General features: G+C 57.3%; 2 protein-coding genes across 8 annotated transcripts in view; one reads left to right on the top strand and one right to left on the bottom strand.

The window, feature by feature from the left end:
- The window catches only part of KLC3 (kinesin light chain 3), a 10,563-nt gene extending 2,843 nt beyond the window's left edge, over positions 1–7,720 (top strand). The window contains exons 2-13 of one of the 3 annotated variants that reach the window (XM_009194734.3): positions 2,192–2,457; positions 3,200–3,430; positions 3,723–3,792; positions 4,217–4,436; positions 4,923–5,010; positions 5,086–5,187; positions 5,680–5,853; positions 6,599–6,689; positions 6,767–6,804; positions 6,893–6,999; positions 7,198–7,261; positions 7,509–7,720. In XM_009194734.3, the coding sequence (XP_009192998.2) occupies positions 2,200–2,457; positions 3,200–3,430; positions 3,723–3,792; positions 4,217–4,436; positions 4,923–5,010; positions 5,086–5,187; positions 5,680–5,853; positions 6,599–6,689; positions 6,767–6,804; positions 6,893–6,999; positions 7,198–7,261; positions 7,509–7,580 (1,515 nt within the window). In that variant the 5' untranslated portion in view covers positions 2,192–2,199 and the 3' untranslated portion in view covers positions 7,581–7,720. Of the gene's footprint in view, positions 1–1,671; positions 2,458–3,199; positions 3,431–3,722; positions 3,793–4,216; positions 4,437–4,922; positions 5,011–5,085; positions 5,188–5,679; positions 5,854–6,598; positions 6,690–6,766; positions 6,805–6,892; positions 7,000–7,197; positions 7,262–7,508 lie in introns of those variants that run through there. The other 2 variants (XM_021931194.2, XM_021931193.2) reach the window with 2 other exon arrangements.
- ERCC2 (ERCC excision repair 2, TFIIH core complex helicase subunit) lies at positions 7,388–27,050 on the bottom strand. Of its 5 annotated transcripts, none has more exons than XM_021931189.2 (24): positions 26,954–27,050; positions 26,561–26,660; positions 25,176–25,253; positions 25,036–25,098; positions 24,734–24,847; positions 21,620–21,736; positions 21,416–21,532; positions 21,000–21,123; positions 20,811–20,907; positions 20,573–20,706; positions 20,330–20,498; positions 19,579–19,629; positions 18,095–18,213; positions 13,872–13,941; positions 13,716–13,785; positions 13,512–13,613; positions 11,923–11,986; positions 10,987–11,108; positions 9,464–9,556; positions 9,308–9,380; positions 8,972–9,042; positions 8,733–8,876; positions 8,427–8,570; positions 7,388–7,939 (listed from the first exon to the last, which is right to left on the bottom strand). In XM_021931189.2, the coding sequence occupies exons 1-24, from the start codon at positions 26,956–26,958 to the stop codon at positions 7,847–7,849; spliced, it is 2,334 nt and encodes a 777-aa protein (XP_021786881.1). In that variant the 5' UTR covers positions 26,959–27,050; the 3' UTR covers positions 7,388–7,846. The 5 variants fall into 5 exon arrangements, with proteins under 5 accessions (XP_021786881.1, XP_003915757.1, XP_021786882.1 ...); XM_021931190.2 differs by having other exon boundaries at positions 7,825–7,939; positions 26,886–26,968; XM_003915708.5 differs by lacking the exon at positions 19,579–19,629 and having other exon boundaries at positions 7,805–7,939; positions 26,954–26,999.

Genomic DNA, 27,050 nt, shown 5'->3' with positions numbered 1-27,050 from the left:
ACAGGCTTGCCACCGCCTCCCGCCTAGGTTGTATTTAAGGAAATGGTGTTTGTATTGAGTTGTATATTTACAGAAGAGTACGCGAGCAGCTATTGCTAAGAGGTGAATGTATATTTTGTTGTCTTTTCCTTTCTTTCCTTTCCTTTTCCCTTTCCCCTTCCCCTCCCTTTCCTTTCCTTTTTTCTAGACTGGGTCTTTACTCACTTCCAGGCTGAGGTGGTGGCACCATCATGGCTCACTGCACCTTCAACCTCCCCTGTCTGCATCCTTTCCCACCTCAGCCTCCCAGGAACACCACCACCTCACACCCGCTAATTTATTTTTATTTTGATAGAGACGGGTCCTACTCTCCTAGGTTGGTCTTGAACTCTTTGGCCTAGCTGATCCTCCTGCCTCAGCCAAAATCCCAAAGTGCTGGGAGTATCGGGTGGAGCCACCGCGACCTGGCCACCTTACATTGTGTTTTTTTTGAGACGGGAGTCTCGCCTGTCGCCTAGGAGGCTGGAGGCAGCCGGATCTCAGCTCACTGCAGCAAGCTCTGGCCTCCCTGGGTTCATGACATTCTCCTGTCTCAGCTCCTTCCTCTGAGTAGCTGGGACTACAGGCTGCCTGCCACCTCACTTCAGCTTGGGTTTTTGTATTTTTAGTAGAGACGGGGTTCTACCTGTCAGGATGGTCTCTGACCTCCTGACCTCGTGGATCTGCCTGTCTCGGCCTCCCAAAGTGCTGCTGGATTACAGGCTTGAGCCATCAAAGGCCTGGCTACATTATTGTGTTTCTAATGAGGAAGTGTGTGTGTATGTGTCACTGTATTTCTGGGAGGGTGCGTGTGTGTATCGTGGGTTTTTTAATGGAGTCTCACTCTGTCGCCCAGGCTGGATTGCAGTGGCATGACCTTGGCTTACTGCAACCTCCGCCTCCCGGGTTCAAGCAATTCTTCTGCCTCAGCCTCCCAAGTAGCTGGGACTACAGGCATGTGCCACCACCTCGGTTAATTTTTTTTTTTTTTTTTTTTTTTGTATTTTTAGTAGAGACGGGGTTTCACCATGTTGGCCAGGCTAGTCTCAAACTCCCGGCCTCAAGTCATCTGCCTGCCTCGGCCTCCCAAAGTGCTGGGATTCCAGGCGTGAGCCGCTACACCTGGCCCCATGTTGTATTGGAGAGAAGGGAGAGTGCGTGTGTGTGTCAAATTGTATTTTGGAGAGGAAACTGTGTATGTTGCATTGTGTCTTTAAGAAGGGAGGGTGCGGGTGTGTGAGGTGTGTTTCTGAGGAGTGTGTTTGTGTGTCTGTGAGGACCCCAGGGTCACCACCAGCTAAGTTTCTGTGACTTTGTCACCCACATACAACCACATGAAGTCCCATGGGGGGGGCCCCCGCCCACTATGAGCTGGGCTTCAGACTCTCAGCTGTCACATGGCCAGTGTGACATCCCTGGACCACACCTATCACACGTGTGTCCCGACAGGCCCTGGGCTGGCTGAGCCTGTCTGTTGGAGGAGGGCAGAGCCCCTGTTCCCCCAGGGTCCATCTGCTGCCTGGGAGCCGACACATGGCCCCGTCCTCACTCCCCCCAGCCTAGAGGCCTCCTGGGCTTCCGCGGGCCCTGGCCCTGGCCCTCCGCGGGCCCTGGCCCTGGCCCTGGCCCCGGCCCCTCAGCCCTCTCCTCCCACCCCACCCACCCCCAGTGGTCTGACTGGTTCCCAACAAAAACACCCTAAGAATGAGCTCACGCAGAGGCTGCCGCCTCCACACGCCCCGCCCCACTCGTCTGGCAGAGGAGGGTGCCTCTGGTCCCAGGTCGGGAGCTCTGGGCCAGGGGATCCAGGGGCCTTGGGGTGGGGAAGGCTGGCCAGGTGAGCTGAGAGCAAACGGGGGACCCCAGGCTAGCTGTTTGCCCTCTCTTGGTTAATTACACATAGGATTTGGGAACTGTCCTCCGGGCAGAACCCTGGGTTGGGAGGACAGACGAAGGTAGACCAGACTGTTCCAGATGAGAGCTGGCTGGGATGGGTGTGGAGACTGGGATGGAGACGGTGTGGAGGCAGAGGGCTGGCCAGGATGGGTGGAGCAGGGAAGAGCCAAGGTGGGGAGAAGTTAGGGGTCCTGATGGCCATTATGGGAATAGAGGGTGGGGGCCAACTGACTGGCCTGGGCAATGATTTCCCAAACCCCTCACCATTGCACCCCAGGAGCAGCAATGTCTGTGCAGGTGGCGGCTCCTGGAATTGCGGGGCTGGGCCCAGAGCGCCTGAGCCCTGAGGAGCTGGTACGGCAGACGCGGCAAGTGGTCCAGGGGCTGGAGGCGCTGCGGGCAGAGCACCGTGGCCTGGCTGGGCACCTGGCAGAGGCCCTGGCGGGACAGGGCCCAGCGACTGGCTTGGAGATGCTGGAGGAAAAGCAGCAGGTGGTGAGCCACTCGCTGGAGGCCATCGAGCTGGGGCTGGGCGAGGCCCAGGTATGAGGGGGCCAGGTGGGGAACTGGGAGAGGAGAAACTGAGGGCGGAGGGAGGGCCAGATATGAGGGGGACAGGTATGCAGGGGACTGGGAGAGGGGTTCACTATTGCTGAGGGGCACACTTTGGGAGGCTGAGGTGGGCAGATCACTTGAAGGTCAGGAGTTCAAGACCAGCCTGACCAACATGGCAAAACCCCATCTCTACTAAAAATACAAAAATGAGCTGGGCATGAGGGCTCCTGTAATCCCAGCTACTCGGGGGGCTGAGGCATGAGAATCACTTGAAACTGGGAGGTGGAGGTTGCAGTGAGTGGAGATCGTGCCATTCCACTCCAGTCTGGGTGACAGAGACTGTTTCAAAAAACAGCAAAAAAAAGTATGGCAGAAAGGCACATCTGGGACAGGCGGAAGCCTAGGGGAACGAGGCCTGGGAAGGTGAGGCTCCAGGCCAGAGATGGAGTCCCTTGGCAGTTCTAGGGGGTCCTTGTATGTGACAGGGACCCCTGAACCAGATGGCATTCTTCAGTAAACTGTGGGTCCTAGGGCAACTTCGGGGGTGAAATTAGAGGGGCTGCTTAGAGCCTCTGAGGGCACTGGAGCCACGCTGGTGGAGTCTCTGCAGAATCTGGGGGTGTCGTGCATAGTAGTGGGGTACAGCGGCCTGATTCGAGGTCTGGGCTGGGTCAGAGGCTGTCTGGCAGGGTAGGAACCAACCTCGACTTGGGGTCCCCACCCTGGGCAGGTGCTGCTGGCCTTGTCGGCACACGTGGGTGCACTGGAGGCAGAGAAGCAGCGGCTGCGCTCGCAGGCCCGGCGGCTGGCCCAGGAGAACGTGTGGCTGCGGGAGGAACTGGAGGAGACACAGCGGCGGCTTCGGGCCAGCGAGGAGGCCGTGGCCCAGTTGGAGGAGGAAAAGCGCCACCTGGAGTTCCTGGGGCAGCTGCGACAGTACGACCCGCCCACAGAGACCCAGGTGCCACGGGCAGGGCAAGGTGGGGGTGCTGGGCCCTTCACAGAGCCCCACAGTTTCCCAGACCCTCCTTAGAATCCCAGTCCCCCAACCCTCCACAGAGCCCCCAGACCCACCAGAACTTCCGCAGACGCCCCCACTAGCTGCTCCCCGAAGCCCCCGGGCCTCGCCAGTCCCCCAGGGGGCCCCTGACACTCATGATCACCACCTCCCTCAAACCCCGAGATAGATGCAGGGCTCCAGTCTCTGAAACAAGCCCCCACTCCCCCGGCCCCCCACTTTCCTGTCCCTGCAGCAGTCTGAGTCCCCGCCTCGCCGAGACAGCCTGGCCTCCTTGTTCCCCAGTGAGGAGGAGGAGAGGAAAGGTGGGTGTCGGGAGTACATGCCACAGATGATGGCGGGCCAGGGTGGGGAGCGGGCTCTGAGCTGCAGGACCCCAAAGTCTCTGAACAGGGATGGGGAGGTGAGGGCAGGGTCAGGAGGACCCTGAATGTGACAGTGAGCAGGTGAGGCTGGGAACTGCGAAGACAGGGTAGCTGCCATGAGCCCGGCAGGCCCCGTATTCACATCTTGCAGGGCAGGTGGGCCGCCATGTACCTGTCCCGAGGCCAGGATGCATCCCACCAGCTGGTTAGATGCTAGTGACTCCAATCTCAGAAGTTAACATGGGGGCCCATAGTCCCAGGGGCCAGTTAGGCAGTCTGGGGCGTGTGTCTCCTCGTGCGAGGATGGAGGGGCAGGAGGCTTAGGAGGCTTGCAGTGACCCAGAGCCCACCCTGCCCCACCCAGGTCCTGAGGCCGCAGGAGCAGCAGCAGCTCAGCAGGGTGGCTATGAGATCCCTGCCCGCCTTCGGACCCTGCATAACCTCGTGATCCAGTACGCGGGGCAGGGCCGGTATGAGGTGGCGGTGCCCCTGTGCCGCCAGGCCTTGGAGGACCTGGAGCGCAGCTCGGGCCACTGCCACCCTGACGTGGCCACCATGCTCAACATCCTGGCGCTGGTGTACCGGTGAGAGCTGCGGCCGGCCATGGCAGGGGGCAGGAACGGCAGGGACCCATTGGGTGCAAGTGGAGGGACCCTGGTGCCCCCTCTGCCACCATGGAGCACCTGGGGAGGTCGGAGGAGGGATCAGCCAGAATGGGAAAGGAAGGGAAGGCTCCTGCTGTAAGAACGGCAAAGAGGGAGTGGGCCAGGGATCTGGCGGGTTGGCGGGGCACTGAGCCAGGCAGAGAGGAGTCAGAGTACAGACACCAGGGACCCCAACAGAGCAGGCAAGAGAACTGGGGTGGTTAGAGGCTTGGCAGAGGTCTGGGGATACAGGGCCTGGTGTTAGAGAATTGGAAGGTATGGAAGGGCCCATAAAAGGCCCCCAAAGGGTGCTACCCATGCTTGGTTCAGCCAGGTTCCCTGGACCTGCCAGAATCAGCCCAGCCCCTGTGGCTGCAGCTGCCCCAACCCCCGGCCAACCCCCGCCATCCCTGGGCTTCCACACAGGGACCAGAACAAGTACAAAGAAGCCACAGACCTCCTCCATGATGCCCTGCAGATCCGGGAGCAGACGCTGGGCCCTGAGCACCCTGCAGTGAGTGGGACCCCAGGGAGAGGAAGTGGGGCCGTGCCTGCCCATCCCTGACCTGTGTCTCCCCCAACCCCACAGGTGGCTGCCACGCTCAACAACTTGGCCGTCCTCTATGGGAAGCGCGGGCGTTACCGGGAGGCAGAGCCCCTGTGCCAGCGCGCTTTGGAGATCCGAGAGAAGGTCCCATCCCCCTTACCCAACCCCGAGGAACCCCTTGTAGCCCTCTCCATGGATCCTGAGCACTTACATCGTGACCCTGATCCTCGGGTCCCTTGCGTTTGGTACTGGGAGACCCCAACTGGAGCCCAACCCATCACCCTCAACCTTCTGAGATCCCAGTGTGGTCTTGACCCTGACTCTGACCTCTCGCCTTACCTCACACGCCACCCCCCAACTAGGTCCCGCCACAGCCTTTCCAACCCCTCATGGCCACTGGCACAAGCCCAGCCCTGACCTACCCATCTCACCTTGTGCCCCGCGAGTTTCTGGATCACCTTGGCCTCTGACCTCAGTAATCCCGCTCGATAGTGTTACTTGTGCCCCAGCCCCCAACCTCTCAGGTCACTCTGCTTTGGCCCTGTAATTCCTAACTTGTGACCACCATACAGAAGTGATGTCACGTGTCCCACCAATCCTGTATGACCCCTCTGACTTGTGCCCCCTGGCCCCCAGGTCCTGGGTGCTGACCACCCCGATGTGGCCAAGCAGCTCAACAACCTGGCCCTGCTGTGCCAGAACCAGGGCAAGTTTGAGGACGTGGAGCGGCACTACGCCCGGGCCCTGAGCATCTATGAGGCACTGGGCGGGCCCCATGACCCCAACGTGGCCAAGACCAAGAACAACCTGGTGAGGCCCCTGGGGCTGAGTGGGCCCGGAGTGGAGGGTCTGCCCTGGGGAGGCACCCATTGGTTGGGTACAGGGCGAGCACCATGGGGAGGGGTCCCCCTGAGGCAGGGCCCTTGGAGCAAGTGTCCCATCAGACACAGGAGCTGGCTCAGCACAGAACACGGAATCAGGAAATGCGTGAGTCCACGGCACCCAGGACGGTCAGTGAAGGGGAAGCTGGCAGGCACAGATGGCAGCAGCAGACATTTATTGAGCTCACTGGGGCCGGCTCCCCTCTTAGCTCAGTCCCCACATCACTAGTTCTTACAGTGTCCCTATGAGGTAGAAGCTGTCGCTCTACTTTGCATGTGAGAAGAGAGGCCATGCCACCAGCCCAACGTAGAGCAGACAGGCTCAGAAATAGGTTTTCTGTCCTCCATCCCCCAGGCAGGAGACAGGGCAGAGCTCCAAACCCACTCTGCCCCAGGGCAAGGCTTTAGGCAGGGGTGGGATACGGCCAGGTCAGCACAGTAGAAAGTGGGACTGGGGCTAGGCGTGGTGGCTCACGCCTGTAACCCCAGCACTTTGGGAGGCCAAGGCAGGAGGATCAGTTGAGGCCAGGAGTTCACGACCAGCCTGGGCAACATACCAAGACCCTGTCTCTACAAAAAAAAAAAAAGTGGGACTGGATGCAGTGTTGGGAACTGGGGTCCGAAAAGTTCCCAGACTAGAGCCAAGATCACCCAAGACACTCCCTTCTCCGCAGGCCTCAGCCTACCTGAAACAGAACAAGTACCAACAAGCAGAAGAGCTGTATAAAGAAATCCTCCACAAGGAGGATCTACCTGCCCCTCTCGGTGAGCCCCGAGCCCCTGCCTTCCCTCCTGGTGGCTTCTCTACGTCCCCATCTCAGTGTCCCCCATCTTTCCCCTAGGTGCCCCCAACACAGGCACAGCTGGTGACACAGAACAGGTGAGGATGGGCTGTGCTTCGGTTCCTGGGGAAGGCGTGGGGACTGCATGGGCTTGGGGATATGAGCAGCATCCCTGCCCCTCCCCAGGCCCTTCGCCGCAGCAGCTCCCTCTCTAAGATCCGCGAGTCTATCCGGCGAGGAAGTGAGAAGCTGGTCTCCCGCCTCCGAGGCGAGGGGGCGGCGGGGGCGGCCGGGTGAGTGTGGATCAGGTCGGCAAAGAGCCCTGACATCAGCAGAATTCATAGCCCACCCCCCACCCCTCCTGCTCAAGAACCTTCCATGGCTCCCATCTCCCCTGTGATACACACAGATCAAATCCTGTGCTGGAAAGCTCCCTCCTGGAGGGGCCACTCCTGGATTCACTCGCTTCTTCCCTGCTGCCCCCTTCGCAGAATGAAGAGAGCCATGTCGCTCAACACACTGAATGTGGATGGCCCAAGGGCTCCTGGGACTCAGGTGAGGGGACACCAGGGTCAAAAATGGAGTGGGGCCACGTGGGTAGGTGCAGAGATAAGGCAAAAGCAGGGCGGTCAGGCCGGCGTCAGAGTCAGCAGGTGGTGGGTGTGTTAAAAGAGACCCAAGCCAGGAGCAAAGATGGGTTTTACTTGGGGTAGAGGTGAGAGGGGTAGACGGTTGGCTGCCAGGCTGGACGCAGCACCTGCCCCTCACCTCCCCTCCAACCATCCCTTGTGCCTGTCTCCAGTTCCCCAGCTGGCACCTGGACAAGGCCCCTCGGACCCTCAGCGCCAGCACCCAGGACCTGAGTCCCCGCTAACATCCAGTGACCTGTGTTGGCCTCAGCTTCTCGGGAACAGCGTGGGAGGCCTGGGCTGGTGGGGGACGGGGGGGGGGTCTATCATCTCTTAGATGCCCCCTGCCCTCTTCTGCGATTAAAGGCTATAGCTGTGACAGTGAGGAATGTCACCTGAGTTCATAAGACCTTCCAGCACCAGCCCTGCTGCGGCCTCGGAGCTGCTGGGACCCAGGGCCAGGCAAGACTCAGGAGTCACTAGGAATCATTTATGGCCCTGCCCACCCTGCTCAGCAGCTTTGAGCAATCTGCTCTATCCTCTGCAGCGTCTCCTCTGATTCCAGCTGCTCCAGGCTGAGCAAGGACAGGCCCAGCTGATCCTCCTGCAGAGAACAGAGGAAAGTAAGGGGGGCACTGTCAGGAAGGGGCCCAGGCAGCTGCTGTACTTCCCTGACCACCCGCCCCCGATGGGCATTAGGGGTCTAAGACACGAGGGCCAGGATGTTTGAATTTGGAGATGTCAGTATAATCCAGAGTGGGCCATTCCTGTCCACATAAGAGGGGGCTGAGGGAGGAACCAGCCAGGGAGTCGGAGAAGGATGGGCTTTCCCCAGGCCAGCACAGTCTCAATGCCTGATACCTCCTCACCCCGAATTCTCTCACCCTGCCTTGCCTGGGCCACCTGCTGGCATCTGTGGCCCCTCGAATCTCCCCCTACCCCTCAGAGCCTGGCATGCAGATATACTATAAACTTCTCTCTGTAGAGGGCAGGAGGACAGGCTGGGGTTGGGGAGTGGGGAGAATCCAAGGGGCCTTTCTGGAGGAAGAGCTCAGCCTGGGAGGATGCTGGGAGGGGGATGCAGGCCTCACCCGGTGGAAGGGCTGTGCCATCTGCCGCAGGAAGTACTTGGCCACCTGGACACCCTCATCCACAGTCAGGTTGAGGTTGGCATCTGTGAGGTGCTCCTGGATCCAGCGGGGCAGTTTCCCCCGCTTGTCCCCACGGGCAAACCGCTGTGGGCAGAAGCGCAGGCCAGGGAGAGAACGTCAGGACCCGAGTCAGGGAGCCTGGGCCACCCTCCACCCTGTGACACACCCCTTCTGGGAGATGAACGGGCAAATAGCCTGGTTTTCGGAGGCTGGGGTGCAAGCACAGGGGCACCCCTGAACCTGCACCTTGTCGGCGAAGACCATGAGGCCGTAGTCCGTCTTGCCCCGGATGGCCCGACCCACACACTGGGCCGCGTGGCGCATGGCATCGAAGGTGAGAAAGTCATTCTCACGAATCTGGAACTGGTCCCGCAGGTATTCCAGCCGTGCCTGCAGAAATGAAGGACGAGGAGTTGGGGAGGTGGGGGAGCCATCCCTCCCCTGGCCCTAACACTTTGGGACTTCTGGGAGCCAGAGCTACTCACCTTGAGAATGCGACTCTGTGTGTAGACGTAGGGGACGCCAAACATGATGACGGCCCGCCCGTAGTGGTGCACTGGTGGGCAGAGAAGAGGGGTCGAGGGGAGTTACAAGTGTGGCTGGTGGGACAGGGACAGCCTCACATGCCCCAGGATGCTGTGTCTGAGTGGGAGAGAGAGGGTGTGCTCCTGCCGGGTGCCTAGGGCCAGAGGGGAGGGGAGGGTCCCTCTGTGCACCCAGGCTGTGGGTGGGTGGTCCCCCGCGGGAGCAGACAGCAGAGTGGGCAGGTGTTCCAGAGAGCTCTGGGAAGACACCTGGGGAGGAAGAGCGAGTCCACTCACCGAAGTCGATTCCCTCAGACACTTTGCCCCGGGCCACTGACAGCAGGATGGCCCCGCGTCCATTCTCGCAGGCCTGAGGTGGGGAGGCAAGATGCAAGTTGGGTCACTCCTCGGAGCCACCTCCCCACCCCCTCCACGCTGGCCTCACACACCCACCTCCTGGTACTTCTCCAGGGCGACACTGGTTTCGGCACCATCCTGGGTCTCAATAAAGAGCAGCTTGTTCCTCTGGATGTTCTCAAGGATCCCCTGGGGAAGGACCCAGGGAGGTCAGGTTGGGGGTGGCAGAAGGTGGGTTCAGGGCACGGCCATCCTGCTTATCTCCAACTCTCCTACATCACTATTTCTCTGGGCCTCAGCTGGCTCATCTGAGATGTGGGGAGGGAGGGTGAAATTGTCCAACCTTACTTCTTTGCGGGGAACTTAGTGATCTGGGTGGGGAACCAATCACTGCTAGATAAGTGGGGCAGGCATGTGGCCCAAGGGGGTGGCCAATCAGGGCACCCCATCCCCTGCCAGCAACTGGTGGAGGGGCTGACTGTGAGGCAGGCAGAGTCAATCAGAGGCTGCCCTGAGACTTCCCATATGACACTACCATACAGACAGTGTGGAGCCAGTGCAAGGACACAGACCAGTGGGACAAAATGGAGAGTCCAGAAACACACAGCCACCTGTGCAGGTCAGTGGGGACAGCTTTTACTGGAGCAAGTGGATTTCCAAATGGAACCAAAAAATGAACCTTGACCCCCTACCTTACACCATATAGAAAGATGAATTTGAGGTACCTCATAGACCTAGATGTGAAAGCTAAAACCACAAGCTCCTAGAAGGAAACACAGCAGCCTCTCTTCATGACCTTGGGGTATTTAAGACAAAGTTGTCTTAAATAGGACACAAAAGGCACCTGGGCTGTGGGGACTGGATCACCTTTCCGCCGTGTGGAAGCCACCTATTGAAGCACAAGGCCAAGGTCCTGGCTGTGAGGATGAGGCTCCTGCCTCCCATGAGTGCCATTCCAATACTCGGATTAGCCAAGTTCACTCACCTCACCCCAAAGTGCTTTCACCCACTCCTGAGAGCCTGGCCATGGTGTGCTCAGAGGCACAAAGTGAGGAGTGGCCTCCCCTCCCACCCAGGGCCTGGCTGTGGTGAGCCCTGTTTCCAGAATGCCCCATGACCTCCTCTGCCTGCTTCCTTGAAGGGGCTCCTGCAGACCCTTGAGAGGCTTTGCCCTGAGTCTCAGTCCAGCCTTGATTCTCTAGAACCTTCCTCTAACCTAGATAGAGTCACACCTGCTACCTGGGCCTCCCCACCAGGCCATCTGTGCTGGAGGATCACAGGGATGGGGTAGCCCCAAAGAGCAGCGGGGGAGCAAGGAACCTAGAAGGTGGGGGTGACTCCACCACAGGGTACTCCTCTGAGGGAGGGGCCCACACTGGGGCTTATGTCTGCGTTCTCAGCCTGATGTACTGGGGGTGGGGCAATGGGCTGCTTACACCCCATTCCTACATGCTGCACGCACTCTCCTGTCACACAGGACACCTGTCACCATCAGAGGGTAAGAAAAATGAAGCTGACATAGCAGTGTAGTGCCAGGAGCTGAGGAGAGCAGGTGACTCCCCTCCTGCAGTGCCAGGGGCTGAGGAGAGCAAGTGCAGGGAGGGGGTGGCCAGGCATACCTGCTCATACCAGGAGGCCACGGTGCTCTCCATGTACTGGTAGCTGGTGAAGAAGGCCACAATGCCATCAGGGACCACAGCAGACATCTCCAGCAGGAGGTTCCCGTAGTTCCGGATCACAGCTGCGAGGGGTCAGAGGTTAGGCCCTCTCCTGGCTCAGGTCCTTCCTCCCTTCTCTGCCTTCAAACTAGGAGTTTCTGGAAACCCCACTGAGGCTGGCTGTCAGGTTATTCACACACATCCCCTTCCTCCTCCTCCCAGGCGTGTTTGAGGACCCTCCTTGCCACTTCCTGAAGTCACACCTGGCTATGTAATTTGCCATGGCCAATGAAATCAGTGCAGCAGGGGTCAGGCGTGGCGGCTCACGCCTGTAATCCCAGCACTTTGGGAGGTCGAGGTGGGTGGATCATCTGAGGTCAGGGGTTTGAGACCAGCCTGGCCAACATGGCAAAACCCCATCTCTACTAAAAATACAAAAATTAGCCTGGCGTGGTGGCAGATGCCTATAATCCCAGCTACTCGGGAGGCTGAGGCACGAGAACTGCTTGAACCCGCAAGGCAAAGGTTGCAGTGAGCCGAGATCATGCCACTGCACTCCAGCCTAGGTAACAGAGCAAGACTCTGTCTCAAAAAAAGGCCATGTGTCACTTCCAGGGAAGCACCCTTAGGAACCAGTGCACAATTCACTGTGACCACTGTGATCCCACCTGTCACATCACACTGCCTCTGACGCACCCAGCGGTGGAGGTTCCCAGGTGAGGAGACACAGGGCAGGCCCCCTACCAGCTCACAGTGGATGTGTCCCACGGGCAAGAAGGAAGCTCTGGGCTAAGCAACTAAGGCCAGGGATATTTGTTACAGCAGCGTGACTCAGCCCATCTGACTGATACACCTCCCTCTTGGAACCCACAGAAACCAGCCCCATTGGCAGCATACCAATATCCTCCCGGGTCTCAAATTTGGAGCTGATGGCCACCTGGTCATTGCCACGGCCGATGATCTGAAGAGAGCAACAGAGGTCATGATAAGCGAGGCAGCAGCAACTGCTCCAGCGTGTGAGTGCTGACCACCTGCTGGTGCTGTTCTAAGCTTTTTTTTTTTTTTTTAAATAGAGACCGGGCATCACCATGTTGCCCAGTCTGGTGTTGAACATATGGCCTCAAGCGACCGTCCCACCTTGGCCTCCCAAAGTGGCGGGATTACAGGAGTGAGCCACCACACCCAGTCTGCTCTAAACTTTTCATTAACACAGTGTCACTGAATGAACCCTCAGCTACCCTGTTATCTGCATTGCACAAATGACCTGGCCTCAGAAAAGGTGAGTTGCCTGCCCAAGGTCACACAGTGAATAGGTGGCAAAGATGGAACTGGACCCGAGTCTGTCCACACTCTCCACCAGCAGCTACACTCTAGCCAGCCCCAGGCCCCAGGCCAGCCGGATCCCGAAGAACACCCCTCACTATGCCAGTGGGCATCCCCGCCAGCCAGCAACCTCACACAACCACCATGCAGTGGGTGGTCATCACTGGTCCACAACCTCTGACAGGCAACTCCAAAAGCCAAAAGCTCTGAACACATTTCTTTTTCAGTTTGGCACAAACTCATTAAGTAGCAAAACCTGCCCTGCCCTGAGTCTCTGCAGAGGCCTGACTTACTCCTTAATGTGATGCTTCCAAAGCTTTTACTGCCAAAATAGGAGTTTGACTGGGGGGAGCCACCCAGACCCCACTGGGGGCGTCACACACTACACAGCATATGCCTTGTCTCTAAAGGCTGGAAAATTCTGAATTCCAAAACAAATGGCTGCGCGCAGTGGCTCACACCTGTAATCCCAGCACTTTGGGAGGACCAGGTGGGCAGATCACTTGAGACCAGCCTGGCCAACATGGTGAAACCCTGTCTCTACTAAAAGTACAAAATTTAGCCGGGCGTTGTGGCACACGCCTGTAATCCCAGCTACTCAGGAGGCTGAAGCACGAGAATCACTTGAATCCAGGAGGCAGAGGTTGCAGTGAGCTGAGATCCGTGCCATTGCACTCCAGCCTGGGCAACAGAGCAAGAGTCCATCTCAAAACAAAAAACCAGCCTCGGGACTTCAGATAAGGGACTGAGGGCCCATGTTGACATGCACATGTTACAGAGATGGAGATGGACAGGAAGGCCCACTTACCTGGGTCACAGCCAGACCATGTACCCGGCAAAGCCACGTTAACCAAGATGCTGAGTAAGTGCCTACCTGTGCCAGACCCTGGGCTACCTAAGTGTTTTACCTCAGTTCTCTCTCAATCCTCTCAACCGCCCTGGGAGATCAGGGAGGATACATTCCCATTTTACAGATAAGAAAACTGAGGTTTGAGAGTTGTACCCCCGGAGAAGCAGAATCAAGCCTAAGTCTGTCTGAATTCCAAACCCGGCCTCTCCACTGTAAAACTCTCCTGCCTGAGCAGTGGGGGAAGCCAAGGAAGGGACGCAGCCCCTTGCTCCCACCTCCCCTCCCAGTCCCAGCCCTAGCCTCTCCCACTCACCATAGGGCAGAGGCAGACCCTGGCCAGCGTCATGGTGAAGGTTGCCATGGTGACGGGGTGGAAGTCCAGGATCTTGGGGTAGATGTCCAGCGGGGACAGTGTCTGTAGGGGGGACAGTGGGAGGGATCTCAGCAGGAAGGGCAGGGACCAGGAGGCCCATGGAAGGAGGCCAGGGACTGGGAGGAACAGGAGAAGGGTCCTCACCCCAGACGTAATGATGACAGACTGGAAGCGCTCGAATACAGGTTTGATGGCCAGCGAGGCGTCCATGCAGCTGGAGAGAGATGAGGGCGGTGAGGGCCCGGGGGGCTGGGCCCCTGACCCACAGTGCAGTCACACCCCCACCGGGCAGGGTCCCACCTGAAGTGCAGGATGGGGTTGGCAATGGTTGGGGTTCTGTCGTCAAAGGGCTCGATGATGATGGTGAAGCCTGCAGAGGGCAGGCAAGGGCAGGTGAGATTACCCCACTACAGCCACAGCTGCACCCACTCAGCCATTCCCTCTCCCGCTCCCTTGCTTCACCCCAGTCTCCATCCCATACTGCCCGGGAGTGAATGAGACCAAACATGAGCTGCTTAAGCTCCAAACCAGGCATCTGAGTCCAAAATACACCCCAGTCTTTCTGCCTCTCCACAGGGCCCACACCTGTGCAAACTTTCACGAAGGATCCCAAGTAGAGAGCGCCACAGCCCCGCCCACTGCTCACTCTCCCAGTACTGCAGGGCCCCGCAGCACCCACGCCAAAGCCAGGAGCCAGAGCCTGAAGCTTTCTCCCAGGACCTTTTCTTGTTTCTGTTTTTTGACATGGAGTCTCGCTCTGTCGCCCAGGCTAGAGTGCAGTGGCGCGATCTCGGCTCACTGCAAGCTCTGCCTCCCGGGTTCAAGCGATTGATTTTCCTGCCTCATCCTCTTGAATAGCTGGGATTACAGGTACACCCCTCTACAACACACCCAGCTAATTTTTGTATTTTTAGTAGAGATGGGGGACCTCCAGTGATCCACCCGCCTCAGGCCCCCAAAGTCCCAAAATTATAAGTATGAGTCACTGCGCCTGGCCTCCCACGACCTTTCTACCTAAGCCATCAGCAAAACCAGGCAGCTCTGCCTCCAAAACCTACCTGCAATCTGACCACTGCCCCTGACCCCACCTGGGGCCAGCCACCATCACCTCCTGCCTGGACCCATCATCCCCTGCTCACTTCACGGCAGCCAGAGGGACCCTATGGAAACCTGAGCCCGGCCATATCACCTCCGCCCCCCCCAGAAGCCTCCCATCACCCCACATGCCTCCAGTGGCCTGGTGCCTGACCTTCAAAACTCAGCAGGCTCAGTTCCCCCAGGGTGTTTACACTTGATGGTCCCATGTGGCCTGGAAAACCTCCCAAGATGGCTCCATTTGGTCATCTGAGACTGCTCAAAAGTCAGCCCCTCGAAAGGCCCTCCCCAGCCACCTTTTCTATGCAGACATATTCCAACGCAACAACGTATTTTTTTTTCATGATAACTGCCACTTTCTGGAATTATTTCCTTGTTTATTTGACTGCATCTTTGCTACTGGTTTTCCCCCTCTGGAATATAAATTCTGGGGGGTTAGGAATGAGATCTTTTTTTTTTTTTTTTTTTTGAGACGGAGTCTCACTGTGTCTCCCAGGCTGGAGTGCAGTGGCGCGATCTCGGCTCACTGCAAGCTCCGCCCCCCGGGTTCACGCCATTCTCCCGCCTCAGCCTCCCAAGTAGCTGGGACTACAGGCGCCCACTACCGCGCCCGGCTAGTTTTTTGTATTTTTAGTAGAGACGGGGTTTCACCATGTTAGCCAGGATAGTCTCGATCTCCTGACCTTGTGATCCACCCGCCTCGGCCTCCCAAAGTGCTGGGATTACAGGCTTGAGCCACCGCGCCCGGCCAGGAATGAGATCTTTTTTGGTTCCTGCTGCTTCCACAGTGCTGAGCCTGGCCCATTTGTTGAAGAAATAAATGAATGAATGAATTTATATATTCAGTTTCACGCAGTGAAAAAAAAATCAAGTCGTCTGTGCTGGGGACACAGTGGTGACCAAGCCAGCCTTGCCGCTGCTTGCATGGGTTCGCAGTCCAGCAGGAGACAGACTTGCCCTCAGACAGGGATGACTGAGAGTGGGCAGTGCTGGGACAGAGGTGCCCAGAGGAGGGGCCTGACTCAGCCTGGGGGTCAGGGAGGGCTTCCTGGAGGAGGAGACATCTCTACTAAGCTGAGAACCTAAGGATGAGGGGGAGGTGGCTGGGGGATGAGGAAGATGAGGAAGGATGCTCCAGGTGAAAGAACATGAGGTGTTGGCAGATGGGAAACAGTGGATAGAGAACGACAAAGGCAGGGATGGAAGATGGGGCAGGACAGAGAGACAGAGGCAGAAGCAGCAGCCAGCAGGCCTCGCTACCCAGCCCTGGGGCAACGGCCCAGATCTCCATCCTCCTGTCAGGCCCTGCCACAGGACATGAGGCCTGATCCGGTTTCCTGGGTACAGGAGAAACCCCGAGGAGGCAGACTGAACCCCTGGTGAGCTTCACGCTGAGGACGGGGAGGGAACACTGGCCCATAAAGCCTCCAGAATGATGCCCCTCTCTCGCAACCTGAAAATCTGAACATCAGCCTCTACTCCTCTTGTCCCAGGTCCCGAAACCCAGACACCATGCTCCCCACATCCCAGCCTCTACCTCCCACATCTCTCTCCAAACCATACCTTTCTGTCTCACCATGGCCACATCCTGGCCAAGGCTCCTCTCCTTGTGCTCAGGTCCCTGCCTGCCACCTAGTCTCCTGCCTCTAGTCCCTGCCAGAAGAAATCTTCCTTTCTTCTTTTTTGAGACGGACTCTTGTTTTCGCCCAGGCTAGAGTGCAGCTGGTGCGATCTCAGCTCACTACAACCTCCGCCTCCCGGGTTCAAGCAATTCTCCTGTCTCAGCCTCCTGAGTAGTTAGAACTACAGGCATGCAGGCCGGGCGCGGTGGCTCAAGCCTGTAATCCCAGCACTTTGGGAGGCCGAGACGGGCGGATCACGAGGTCAGGAGATCGAGACCATCCTGGCTGACACGGTGAAACCCCGTCTCTACTAAAATACAAAAAACTAGCCGGGCGAGGTGGCGGGCGCCTGTAGTCCCAGCTACTCGGGAGGCTGAGGCAGGAGAATGGCGGGAACCCGGGAGGCGGTGCTTGCAGTGAGCTGAGATCCGGCCACTGCACTCCAGCCTGGGCGGCAGAGCGAGACTCCGTCTCAAAAAAAAAAAAAAAAAAAAAAGAACTACAGGCATGCACCACCACGTCCAGCTAATTTTTGTATTTTTAGTAGAGACGGGGTTTCACCATATTGGTCAGGCTGGTCTCGAACTCCTGACCTCAGGTGATCCACCCACCTCGGCCTCCCAAAGTGCTGGGATTACAGGCATGAGCCACTACGCCCGGCCTATTTTTTTTTTTTTTTTTTAGACCAAGTCTTGCTCTGTCGCCTAGGCTGGAGTGCAGTGCCACAATCTTGACTCACTGTAACCTCTGCCTCCTGGGTTCAAGCAATTCTCTTGCCTCAGCCTCTCAAGTAGCTGGGATTACAGGAGGCCGCCACCACACCTGGCAAAGTTTTGTATTTTTAGTAAAGACAGGGTTTTACCATGTTGGTCAGGCTGGTCTCAAACTCAAGTGATCTGCCCACCTCAGCCCCCCAAACTGCTGGGATTACGGGCGTGAGCCACCATGTCCGGCCCCGGCTAATTTTTGTATTTTTAGTGAAGATGGGGTTTTGCCATGTTGACCAGGCTGGTCTCGAACTCCTGACCTCAGGTCATCTGCCTGCCTCACCATCCCAAAGTGCTGGGATTACAGGCGTGAGCTACCACCTCTGGCACCCAGAAGAAGTCTTTCCAAAGCACAAATCTGGGCTGGGCGCAGTGACTCATGCCTGTAATCCCAGCACTTTGGGAGGCCAAGGCGGGTGGATCATGAGGTCAGGAGATCAAGACCATCCTGGCCAACATGGTGAAATCCCATCTCTATTAAAAATACAAAAATTAGCTGGGCGTAGTGGCACACGCCTGTAGTCCCAGACACTGGGGAGGCTGAGGCAGGAGAATTGCTTGAACCCAGGAGGCGGAGGCTGCAGTGAGCCGAGATCACACCACTGCACTCCAGCCTGGCAACAGAGCGAGACTCCGTCTCAGGAAAAAAAAAAAGCACAAATCTGACCTGGCACCTTGCTTGCTAGAACCTACCATGGCTTTCCAGTGCCCCTAGGAGCAAAATGATCAACTCATTACCATGCCCTCTAGTGTGAGCTGACCCCATAGAGCTTCTCTGGCCTCATCCCTTACCACTGCCCACGCCATCCTTCTCCACTCTGCAGCCCGAGGAAGTCTGTGAAAATATAAATCTGAGCACAACACTTACTCAAGAACTATCTACGGCTCCCCACTGCCTTCAAAATAAAACCCACACTTCCAAGCCAAGCCCCACAAAGCCCTGTGTGTCCAAGTTCCTGCCAACAACCCTGTAGACTCTGCTGCGACCCTGATTCCAGCTCCTAGGAGGCCCAGCAGGGACAGAAAAAGGTGAGCTTACCTTTGGCGTAGGTGCTGACAAGGGTGGCAAAGTTAGCAAGGAGGGTGAGCGGGGAGAAGTCAGCAAGGTCGGTGATCTCCAGGGTGTGCAGCAGGGACCGCAGGCGTTCAGCACAGAATCTGGTGGGGAGGAGAGACGGGGTCGGGGGGCAGACGGAAGCATGAACAGGACCAGCAGCCCTGCCTCCGCCATCACGTGCCTGTCTCCCCAGACAATGGGCACTCAGGGAGGGCGGGCAGTGGGCCTGTTTTGGAAACGTGCACCCCCACACTATACATCTGCATGTCACACACAGCCACTGCTGCATGGTGGCACAGATAGAACAATAATCAGACACCCCAGAGTCATGTGGTCACTTGTCATACCTGCTAGCACGACCTCCTAAGTGGGTTTTTTTTCTTTTTTTCTTTTTCAGATGGACTCTCGCCCTGTCACCCAGGCTGGAGTGCACTGGCGCCATCTCGGCTCACTGCAACCTCCACCTCCCGGGTTCAAACAATTCTCCTGCCTCAGCCTCCCGAGTAGCTGGGATTACAGATGTCCGCCACCACACTCAGCTAATTTTTATACTTTTAGTAGAGACGGGGTTTCACTATGTTGGCCAGGCTGGTCTCGAACTTGTGACCTGGTGATCTGCCCGCCTCGGCCTCCCAAAGTGCTGGGATGACAGGTGCGAGCCACTGCACCCAGCCCTAAGTGGGTTCTGATCAAAACAAGAGACTCACTATCACACCCAGAATCCCCCAGTCATGGCATTAATCCTGCATGGCCACATGGTCACGCATTCACATCCAGAACCTCTCCCACTGTCTCTCACGCACCTGTGGGGACACAGACAGTGTCGGAACCCCATGGGCTCACAGAGGAATGCAGTCATCACCCACATCCCGCAGAGTCCCATGGATATTGCGTCCACACACTCACGCATGTGCAGGGCCACTCAGCCACAACCGCACACAGGCAGGGCTGAAGTTCTCAGCCCCGGGGACGGGTCACGGAGCAGCTGGCTTTGAAGCCAGGCGGGCAGTCACACTTGCAAACCTGCCTCCCACACTTCAGCCCTCCCAGCCTGTCTCCTCTAACCCCAGGCGCCTACCCTGGCTGGTCGCTAGCTGGGGATGAGTCTGTGCCCTACACTGGGCCATGGAGCCTCTTCGGCTGTGTCCCCAGCATGGAGCAGGCACTTGGGGAATGTGTGTTGAGTGACTGAGATCCCCTCTTTGCCCTCACAAGTCTCCAATTCTGGGGAAGATGGGCAAACCCACACAGAAGGTGGCCTCACCCACAGAGGCAGGGCAGCCAGGGCCTTTGGAGCCCACAGGCTTGGCTTCAAGCCCCAACTACTGGGCACAGTGCTGTGCGGCTCTGGGCAAAGGCTTCCCCTCTGGGAGCCCCAGCGTCCTCATGTGCAGGGTGGGGATGCCCTACTGGGGGTGCAATTGAGGTAAGGAACATAAAGGGCTTAGCTCCTCCTTAGTGCTCACGACAGGGTAGCTGATTGGCTTCGCTGCTCTCTCATTAACCACCACAGAACCCTGTGAAGTAAAGATTCGACTCCTTGGCCGTTTTACAAAGGAGAAAACTGCAGTTTAGAGAAGACCCATGAGTTACTCAAAGCAGCAAAGGAAAAGTCCCCTCCTATCCCTGGTCATTCTCTGCCTCCTCTGTGCCTCAAGAGACTGACTCCCCCAAAATGCGCCCAGACTGCTCCATGGGGACGCCCCTGCCCTCAGACTTGGAAGATTAGAGGCACTGGTGGGAAGAGACATGGGCCGCGGCCTCCTCCCCCAGCTCCTAGCCTGCGAGGCCCAGGTTCTGGTTTCTGCTCCCAGCAGAAGCCCCTGTCCAGGCCCCCACCAGCTGGTTCTCAACACACTCCCTCCCTGCCGCTGTGGCCCGGCTTAGCTCCCAGCTTTCACCTCCCACCCTCCTTGGCTCCTCCCCTAGTCCACCCCTCTGTAAATGGTGCTCCCACTACTCTCTCTTGGGTGGGGTAGACTCTCCAATCCAGCCAGGTGTTGCCCACCAGGCCCCTGCCCAACGCAGGGACCCAGGACCAGCTCCAACCTTGCTTCGGGACCTGCCAGGTTAGAACAGACAGGGTCCCACGTGCCTCGCCCAGCTCACTCACTCCTGAGGCTGGCAATGGTGATCCCGGGCTACAAGCGTGGAGGACATGGCTCTGCCTAACCAGGACCTGCTGAGCCCCCATCCCCGCGCTGTGTGGGGCCGCACCTGAGGGGCTTGCGCTGGATGCACACGCGCTGGGCCAGGCCACTCAGGAAGGCGGGTGGGCTCTCCTGCACCACGTGCTGCACACGCAGCCGCCACTTCACGTACTCCAGCAGCCGCCGCAGGAAGCCCAGGAAGTGCTCGGCCGTGCGGATGGAGCCAGGCACCGCCTCTGCGAGGAGACGCTATCAGCCGCCACGGGGAGGCGGGAAAGGGACTGGGGGGCCGCGGGGGGTGGGAGCTCACCCTGCAGCACCTCGTCGGGCAGCACGGGGTTGGCCAGGTGGGCGTCCGTCTCCCGGGCGGCGCTGGCCTCCCGCAGCCCCTCCACCAGACGCCGGTACTCATCCCGCAGGCGCTGCTCGTCTGTCTCTTTGATCCTGCGGGGAGATAGCTGGGGTTGGGGTGGGGCTGGCACCCGTAGGGACAAGTCAGACAGAGGCCAGGGCAGGCACCAGGGTCCTCCAGCCGTCCCCGGCCCCACCTCAGCACCGTCTTCTGCAGGGTCTCCAGGTTGCCCTGGCACCGGTCAAGGGTCCGGCGGGTGAGGTTGACGCTCATGGAGTCGATGCAGACGTTGTCTGGAGAAGGGGGAGAGAGCCGGCTCAGGCAGGCCTGCAGGGGCCTCCCTCAGAGGGGCTGGCGTCCCTTTGGCCCCTGGCGCCCCCCTCACCAATGTTGTGGGCCTCGTCGAAGACCACGACGGCCTTGCGGGCCAGTTCCTTGGACACCAGGTCTGCAATCTTGGGGTCCAGGAGGTAGTGGTAGCTATAAACCACCACGTTGGCATGCAGGATCTGGGGGGCCAGGGAGCAGGGTCACCAGGGCCCTGTTACCCCAACCCTTACCCCCCTACCCCTGGCCACACTGGCCCATCATTCCCACACAGGCCTGCAGAGGCAGACACCGGCCAGGCAGAAATATGAGCAGATGGATAGAGACAGACCGACAGACATGGGCACCCATCAACAGGGAGATGCAGACAGGCAGACTCACAGCAAGCAACAGACAGGCATGGGCAGATAGGAGACGGGCGGGCAGCCCACACCCTCACACTCGCCCCTCTGCCCGCCCCACCAGCCTTCTCACTGAGTATCGAGCAAGGAAGTATGGGCACCAGCCCTGGCGCCGCCCCAGGGCCTTCAGGTCATCCAGGTTGTAGATGCCAGCGGGGAGGGGCACCTCGCGCCCATGGGCATCAAATTCCTGGGACAAGAGTGCCAGGGGTCAGGGAGGCTGCCTGCCCCAGGCCACCCATCCAGCCTCCCTCCCTCAGCCCTGCCCTCCAGGCACCTCATAGAAGCGGCAGTGGGGCAGGCTGGTGTCATGCTGGTACTGCGCCCGCACATAGGAGGCTGTGAGGCTGTGGCATTTCCCATCGACATCCTTCCCAAAGCGCAGGGGTGTCACCTGGGGGTGTGGGGCATCTTAGCACCCAGACAGGGTGGAAACCCAACCACTCTTCAAACGCAGGTCTCCACACCTCCCAGTTGGCTGGGGTTTTGGACTTGAACCTCAGTCTGTTGCATCATTAGTTAAGACACATGGGAACTTAATGCAGGGATATAAGAGTAGTAAAACTGGACTGGGTGCGGTGGCTCACGCCTGTAATCCCAGCACTTGGTGAGGCCGAGGTGGGGAGATCACGAGGTCAGGAGTTCGAGACCAGCCTAGCCAACATGGTGAAACTCCATCTCTACTAAAAATTAGCCGGGCGCGATGGTTCACGCCTGTAATCCTAGCACTTTGGGAGGTCGAGGTGGGCGGATTACCTGAGGTCAGGAGTTCTAGACCAGCCTGGCCAACATGATGAAACCCTGTCTCCACTAAAAATACATTAGCCAGGCGTGGTGGCACGTGCCTGTAATCCCAGCTACTCGGGAGGCTGAGGCAGGAGAATTGTACCTGGGAGGCGGAGTTTGCACTGAGCCGAGATCACCCCACAGCATTCCAGCCTGGGCGATAGAGCGAGACTCCATCACAAAAAAATAAAAATACAAAAATGAGCCAGGCATGGTGGTGCACACCTGGAATCCCAGCTACTCGGGAGGCTGAGGCAGGAGAATTGCTTGAACCCAGGAGACAGAGGTTGCAGTGAGCCTAGATCATGCCACTGTACTCCACCCTGGGCGACAGAGTAAGACTCCCTCTCAAAAAAAAAAAAAAGAGAGTAGTAAAATTGTTACATTCTTACAACTACAAGTTATACATATATATTTTTGGAGACAGGTCCCTCTGCTACTCAGGCTGGAATGCAGTGGCGCAATCACAGCTTACTACATCCTTGACCTACCAGGCTCAACTGATCCTTCCCCCTTCAGCCTCCCAAGTAGCTGAGGCCACAGGTGTGCGCCACCATGCCTGGCTAATTTTTGTCTTTTTAGTCGAGATGAGGTCTTGCTATGTTGCCCAGGCTGGTCTCAAACTCCTGGCCTCAAGCAATCCTCCCACCTCAGCCTCCCAAAGTGCTGGGATTACAGGCTGAGTCACTGTGCCCAGCCAACCAAAACTAATATTTTAAAACAGTAAGCCTTGAAAAATCTTTAGCATATAGATTGAGGATAATTACTTCATCCTTGGAAATGCCAAAACACATGGAACTCTGGCAGGGCCTAAGAATCAAAGGAGGTGCTGCAGAGTCTGGGACTCCCCTCACCCCTGACCTGCTCTGTACTCTCTAAGGTACCATCACAGCCTAAGGCTCTTTCCCAAGAACAAATCCTTTTCCTACACCAAAGGGAAAGCTCCAAGGCAGCCAGCCCTTCCCTCTCCATTTCCCCTTTCATCAGTCACCGAGGCCTGTGCTCTTTGTCATCCACTAGATATATTATTTCTCATGTGTTCTTACAAATAATGTGATGTAATATATAGTCTGTGGGCCCAGTGTGGGAGTTTGAGATCAGCCTGGCCAACATGATGAAACCCATCTCTATTAAAAATACAAAAAACTAGCTGGGCGTGGTGGAGTGCGCCTGTAATCCCAGCTACTCAGGAAGCTGAGGCAGAAGAATCGCTTGTACCTGAGAGGTGGAGGTTGCGGTGAACCGAGTTCACACCACTGCACTCCAGCCTGGGCAACAAGAGTGAAACTCCATCTCAAAAAAAATAAATAAATAAGGCTGGGCACGATGGCTCATGCCTGCAATCCCAGCACTTTGGGAGGCCGAGGTGGGCGGATCATGAGATCAGGAGTTAGAGACCAGCCTGACCAACATGGTGAAACATCAGCCTTCCAAAGTGCTGGGATTATAGGCGTGAGCCACCATGCCCAGCCAAGTACAATGGTTTTATAGCATAATTTAATAACAATTAACATTGTATTTGTCATATATTATGTATATAAATATCATGAATCTTTTTTTTTTTTTTTTTTTTTTTAGACAGAGTCTCACTCTGTCCCCCAGGCTGGAGTGCAGTAGTGTGACCTCAGCTCACTGCAACCTCTGCCTCCCGTGTACAAGCGACTGGGATTACCGACATGTACGCCACCACCCCCGGCTAATTTTTGTATTTTTGGTAGAAATGGGGTTTTGCCGTGTTGGCCAGGATAGTCTTGAACTCCTGACCTCAAATGATCTGCCCACCTCAGACTCCCAAAGTGCTGGGACTATAGGTGTGAACCACCACCGCACTCAGCCTATCATGAGAATTTTTTTTTTTTTTTTTTTTTTTTTTTGAGACGGAGGCTCGCTCCGTCGCCCAGGCTGGAGTGCAGTGGTGTGATCTTAGCTCACTGCAAGCTTCACCTCCTGAGTTCACGCCATTCTCCTGCCTCAGCCTCCCGAGTAGCTGGGACTACAGGCGCCCATCACCATGCCCGGCTAATTTTTTGTATTTTTTAGTAGAGACGGGGTTTCACTGTGTTAGCCAGGATGGTCTCGATCTCCTGACCTTGTTATCCGCCCGCCTCGGCCTCCCAAAGTGCTGGGATTACAGGTGTGAGCCACCGTGCCCAGCCGTGAATTTCTAACATTCTTTTAGTTCTTTGTACATGCTAAGGGCATCAGCTGCATCATTTCATCCAATTTTATCATCAGCGACCTTATGAGGCAGGCACATAATTATCCCCATTTTACAGAAAGGAAGACTGAGGCCCAGGCGGCAGAAAACGCCTCTCCATAAATACCAGGCTGGTAAGTTTCAGAGCCAGGAAACCAGGTCTTCCAGAGACTCTAAGAGCTGCCTTTTTAACCTCTCCCAGGCCTGGGTAGAATTGGAAGACTCCCTGAGGAGGTGTGCTTGCCTGGGCCACGATGAATGAGAATTTGACCAGTGAGATGGGAATTCTGTGTGCAGCCACTGCATGCCTTTGCAAGAGGTCCAGCCTGGGGATCCAGGACTTGCAGTTGGACGAAAGAGTTTCCTCTACCTCTGGGCTAAGGGCAGGGAGAAGGGACGGGTGCTCACCTCAGGGTGAATACACAAGTTTTTGCGGGAGCTCAGAGCCAGCCCCAGAAATGGCAGCTTCTCGCCCTCCTGCTTCTCATAGAAGTTGAGCAACTTTCGAAGCTCTTCGATCACCTACTCCAAAGTTGGGGGGGGCAGGGGGAGCTTGTGTTCATTGGAGGCACAAACCCCTGCCCTGCCAGGCCCCAGCCTCTTCCCGAGCTTCCCAGACACCCCCGAAAGCTGGTGATGGCCACCACCAGGGGGACCAATAGGGCCTAGGGAACAGTGGAGCTGGAGCACCAGGATGAGTCTGGGCTCACCTTCTCAATCTCTGGCACAGTTCTTGAGCAGTAGATGAGTTTGGTCACCTCCAGTGGATATGCCTGCCGATAACAAGTGGACTCAGTCCCTGTCCTGTCCCTTCTTTTGTCTGCCTTTACGGGTTCAATACATCACTCACCCGCTGGTATGCCATGATCAGGGCCAACAGGGACACTGTCTTCCCAGTGCCTGAGGGCATCTCCAGGACTCCATGACCCTGCATGTTGGGAACCAGAGGGACAACACACAGGGTCTCAGAACCTTGGGCACACAAACTCTGGGGACTCTCCCCGACCTCCAATGCCACCAACTTGGAACAGCAGGATAACACAGCAGCAGTTAAAATTGGGCAGTGGGGTTCACACCCACTTCTGCCTCCTCCTTGTTGAGTGGTCTTAGGTGAGTACCTTCACCTCCCCAGACCTCAGTATCCCTACCTCTAAAATGGGCCTAAGGCCGGGCGTGGTGGCTCACGCCTGTAATCCCAGCACTTTGAGAGGTCGAGGCAGGTGGATCACCTGAGGTCAGGAGCTCGAGACCAGCCCGGCCAATATGGTGAAACTCCTTCTCTACTAAAAATACAAAAAATTAGCCAGAGGTGGTGGCGTGCACCTGTGATTTTGTCTCAAAAATAAATAAATAAAATAAAATGGGCCTAATAATAAAACCTTCCTCATAACATGACTGTGAAGATTAGTGAGAAATTGCACGTTAAATATTTAGCACAGTAGCTGATATATAGTGAACTTTTCTCCCTTCTTTTTTAAGAGACAGGTCTCACTCTGTTGCCCAGACTGGAATGCAACGGCACAATCATGGCTCACTGCAGCCTCCAACTCCTGGCCTCAAGCGATCCTCCTGCCTCAACCTCCCAAGCAGTGGGTACTACAGGCAAGCGCCACCACACCTAGCTAATTTTCTAATTTTTCGTAGAGATAGGATCTTGCTGTGTTGCCCAAGTTGGTCTCCAATACCTGGCCCCAAGTGATCTTCCCGCCTCCACCTCCCACCAAAGTGCTGGGATTACAGGCACGAACCACCGCGCCCAGCCTATTGACCATTATTATTTTATTTTATTTATTTTTGAGACCGAGTCTCACTCTGTCGCCCAGGCTGGAGTGCAATGGCGCCACCTCGGCTAGCTGCAACCTCCGCTTCTCGGGTTCAAGCGATTCTCCTGCCTCAGCCTTCTGAGTAGTTGCGATTACAGGCGCCCGCCACCACACCTGGCTAATTTTTGTATTTTTAGAAGAGACGGGGTTTCACCACGTTGGCCAGGCTGGTCTCGATCTCCTGACCTCAAGTGATCCGCCCTCCTAGGCCTCCCAAAGCGCTGGGATTACAGGCGCGAGCCACCGCGCCCAGCCTATTCACCATTATTATTTTAGATAACGGAAGATTATGGGGTCCTGGATTTCCAAGGACCTCGTACTTCTAAAATCCAGACGTCCTGCAATCTGTCTTAGGCCCAGGCGTGGCAGCCCCACCGGTCGAGTGGGCGGGTCGGGCCCACAGGCCACCCACCTTGGCGTCCAGCGTGCGTTTGAGCTCCCGCATGTAGGAGAACTGCTCGGGGTAGATGTAGTCGTAAGGGAAGTAGACCAGGAGCCCGTCCACGTTGAGCCTGGCGGCAGGGGCTGCTGGGTCAGTCCCCGTCCCCTCAGCCCCTCTCCCGCCTCCACACTGCCCGGTCGTCGGGCCCAGAAGGGTGACCTGCCCGGCGCCCCCGGTAACCCTCAGGTCCTCAGGAGCCTCAGTGCCTCCTCGCTATCACCGCTGTTCCCTGCGGCTGCCCCCGCCCCACCCCTTCACCCTCCCCTGGCCCCACTGGGGACCCAGGCGCGCCCACCGGTGACCCCATCTTCAAGACCACCCCGCGCCTGCTGGCGAGCCGCGACCCCCCGGCCCCCTTCTCACTTCATGGCGCCGGCCGCAGTGTGCAGTGGCGTCCACCCGCCTCCCTCATGAATATTTAGCGAGAGGCCGGGTCGTGGACATCCTCAAGGGCTCGCTC

The sequence above is a fragment of the Papio anubis genome, chromosome 20 (assembly GCF_008728515.1).
Source record: "Papio anubis isolate 15944 chromosome 20, Panubis1.0, whole genome shotgun sequence".
NCBI lineage: Eukaryota > Metazoa > Chordata > Mammalia > Primates > Cercopithecidae > Papio > Papio anubis.
The sequence above is the reverse complement of the archived record's forward strand: the minus strand, read 5'-3'. Positions and strand labels throughout refer to the sequence as shown.

Excerpts from the sequence above, each read along its gene's own strand:
- ERCC2 (XM_021931189.2), bottom strand. Across the intron at positions 20,908-20,999 it reads CGACGAGGCCCACAACATTG|ACAACGTCTGCATCGACTCC; the intron begins GTGAGGGGGGCG and ends CCCCTTCTCCAG. Across the intron at positions 9,043-9,307 it reads GTCTGAGGGAATCGACTTCG|TGCACCACTACGGGCGGGCC; the intron begins GTGAGTGGACTC and ends TCTGCCCACCAG.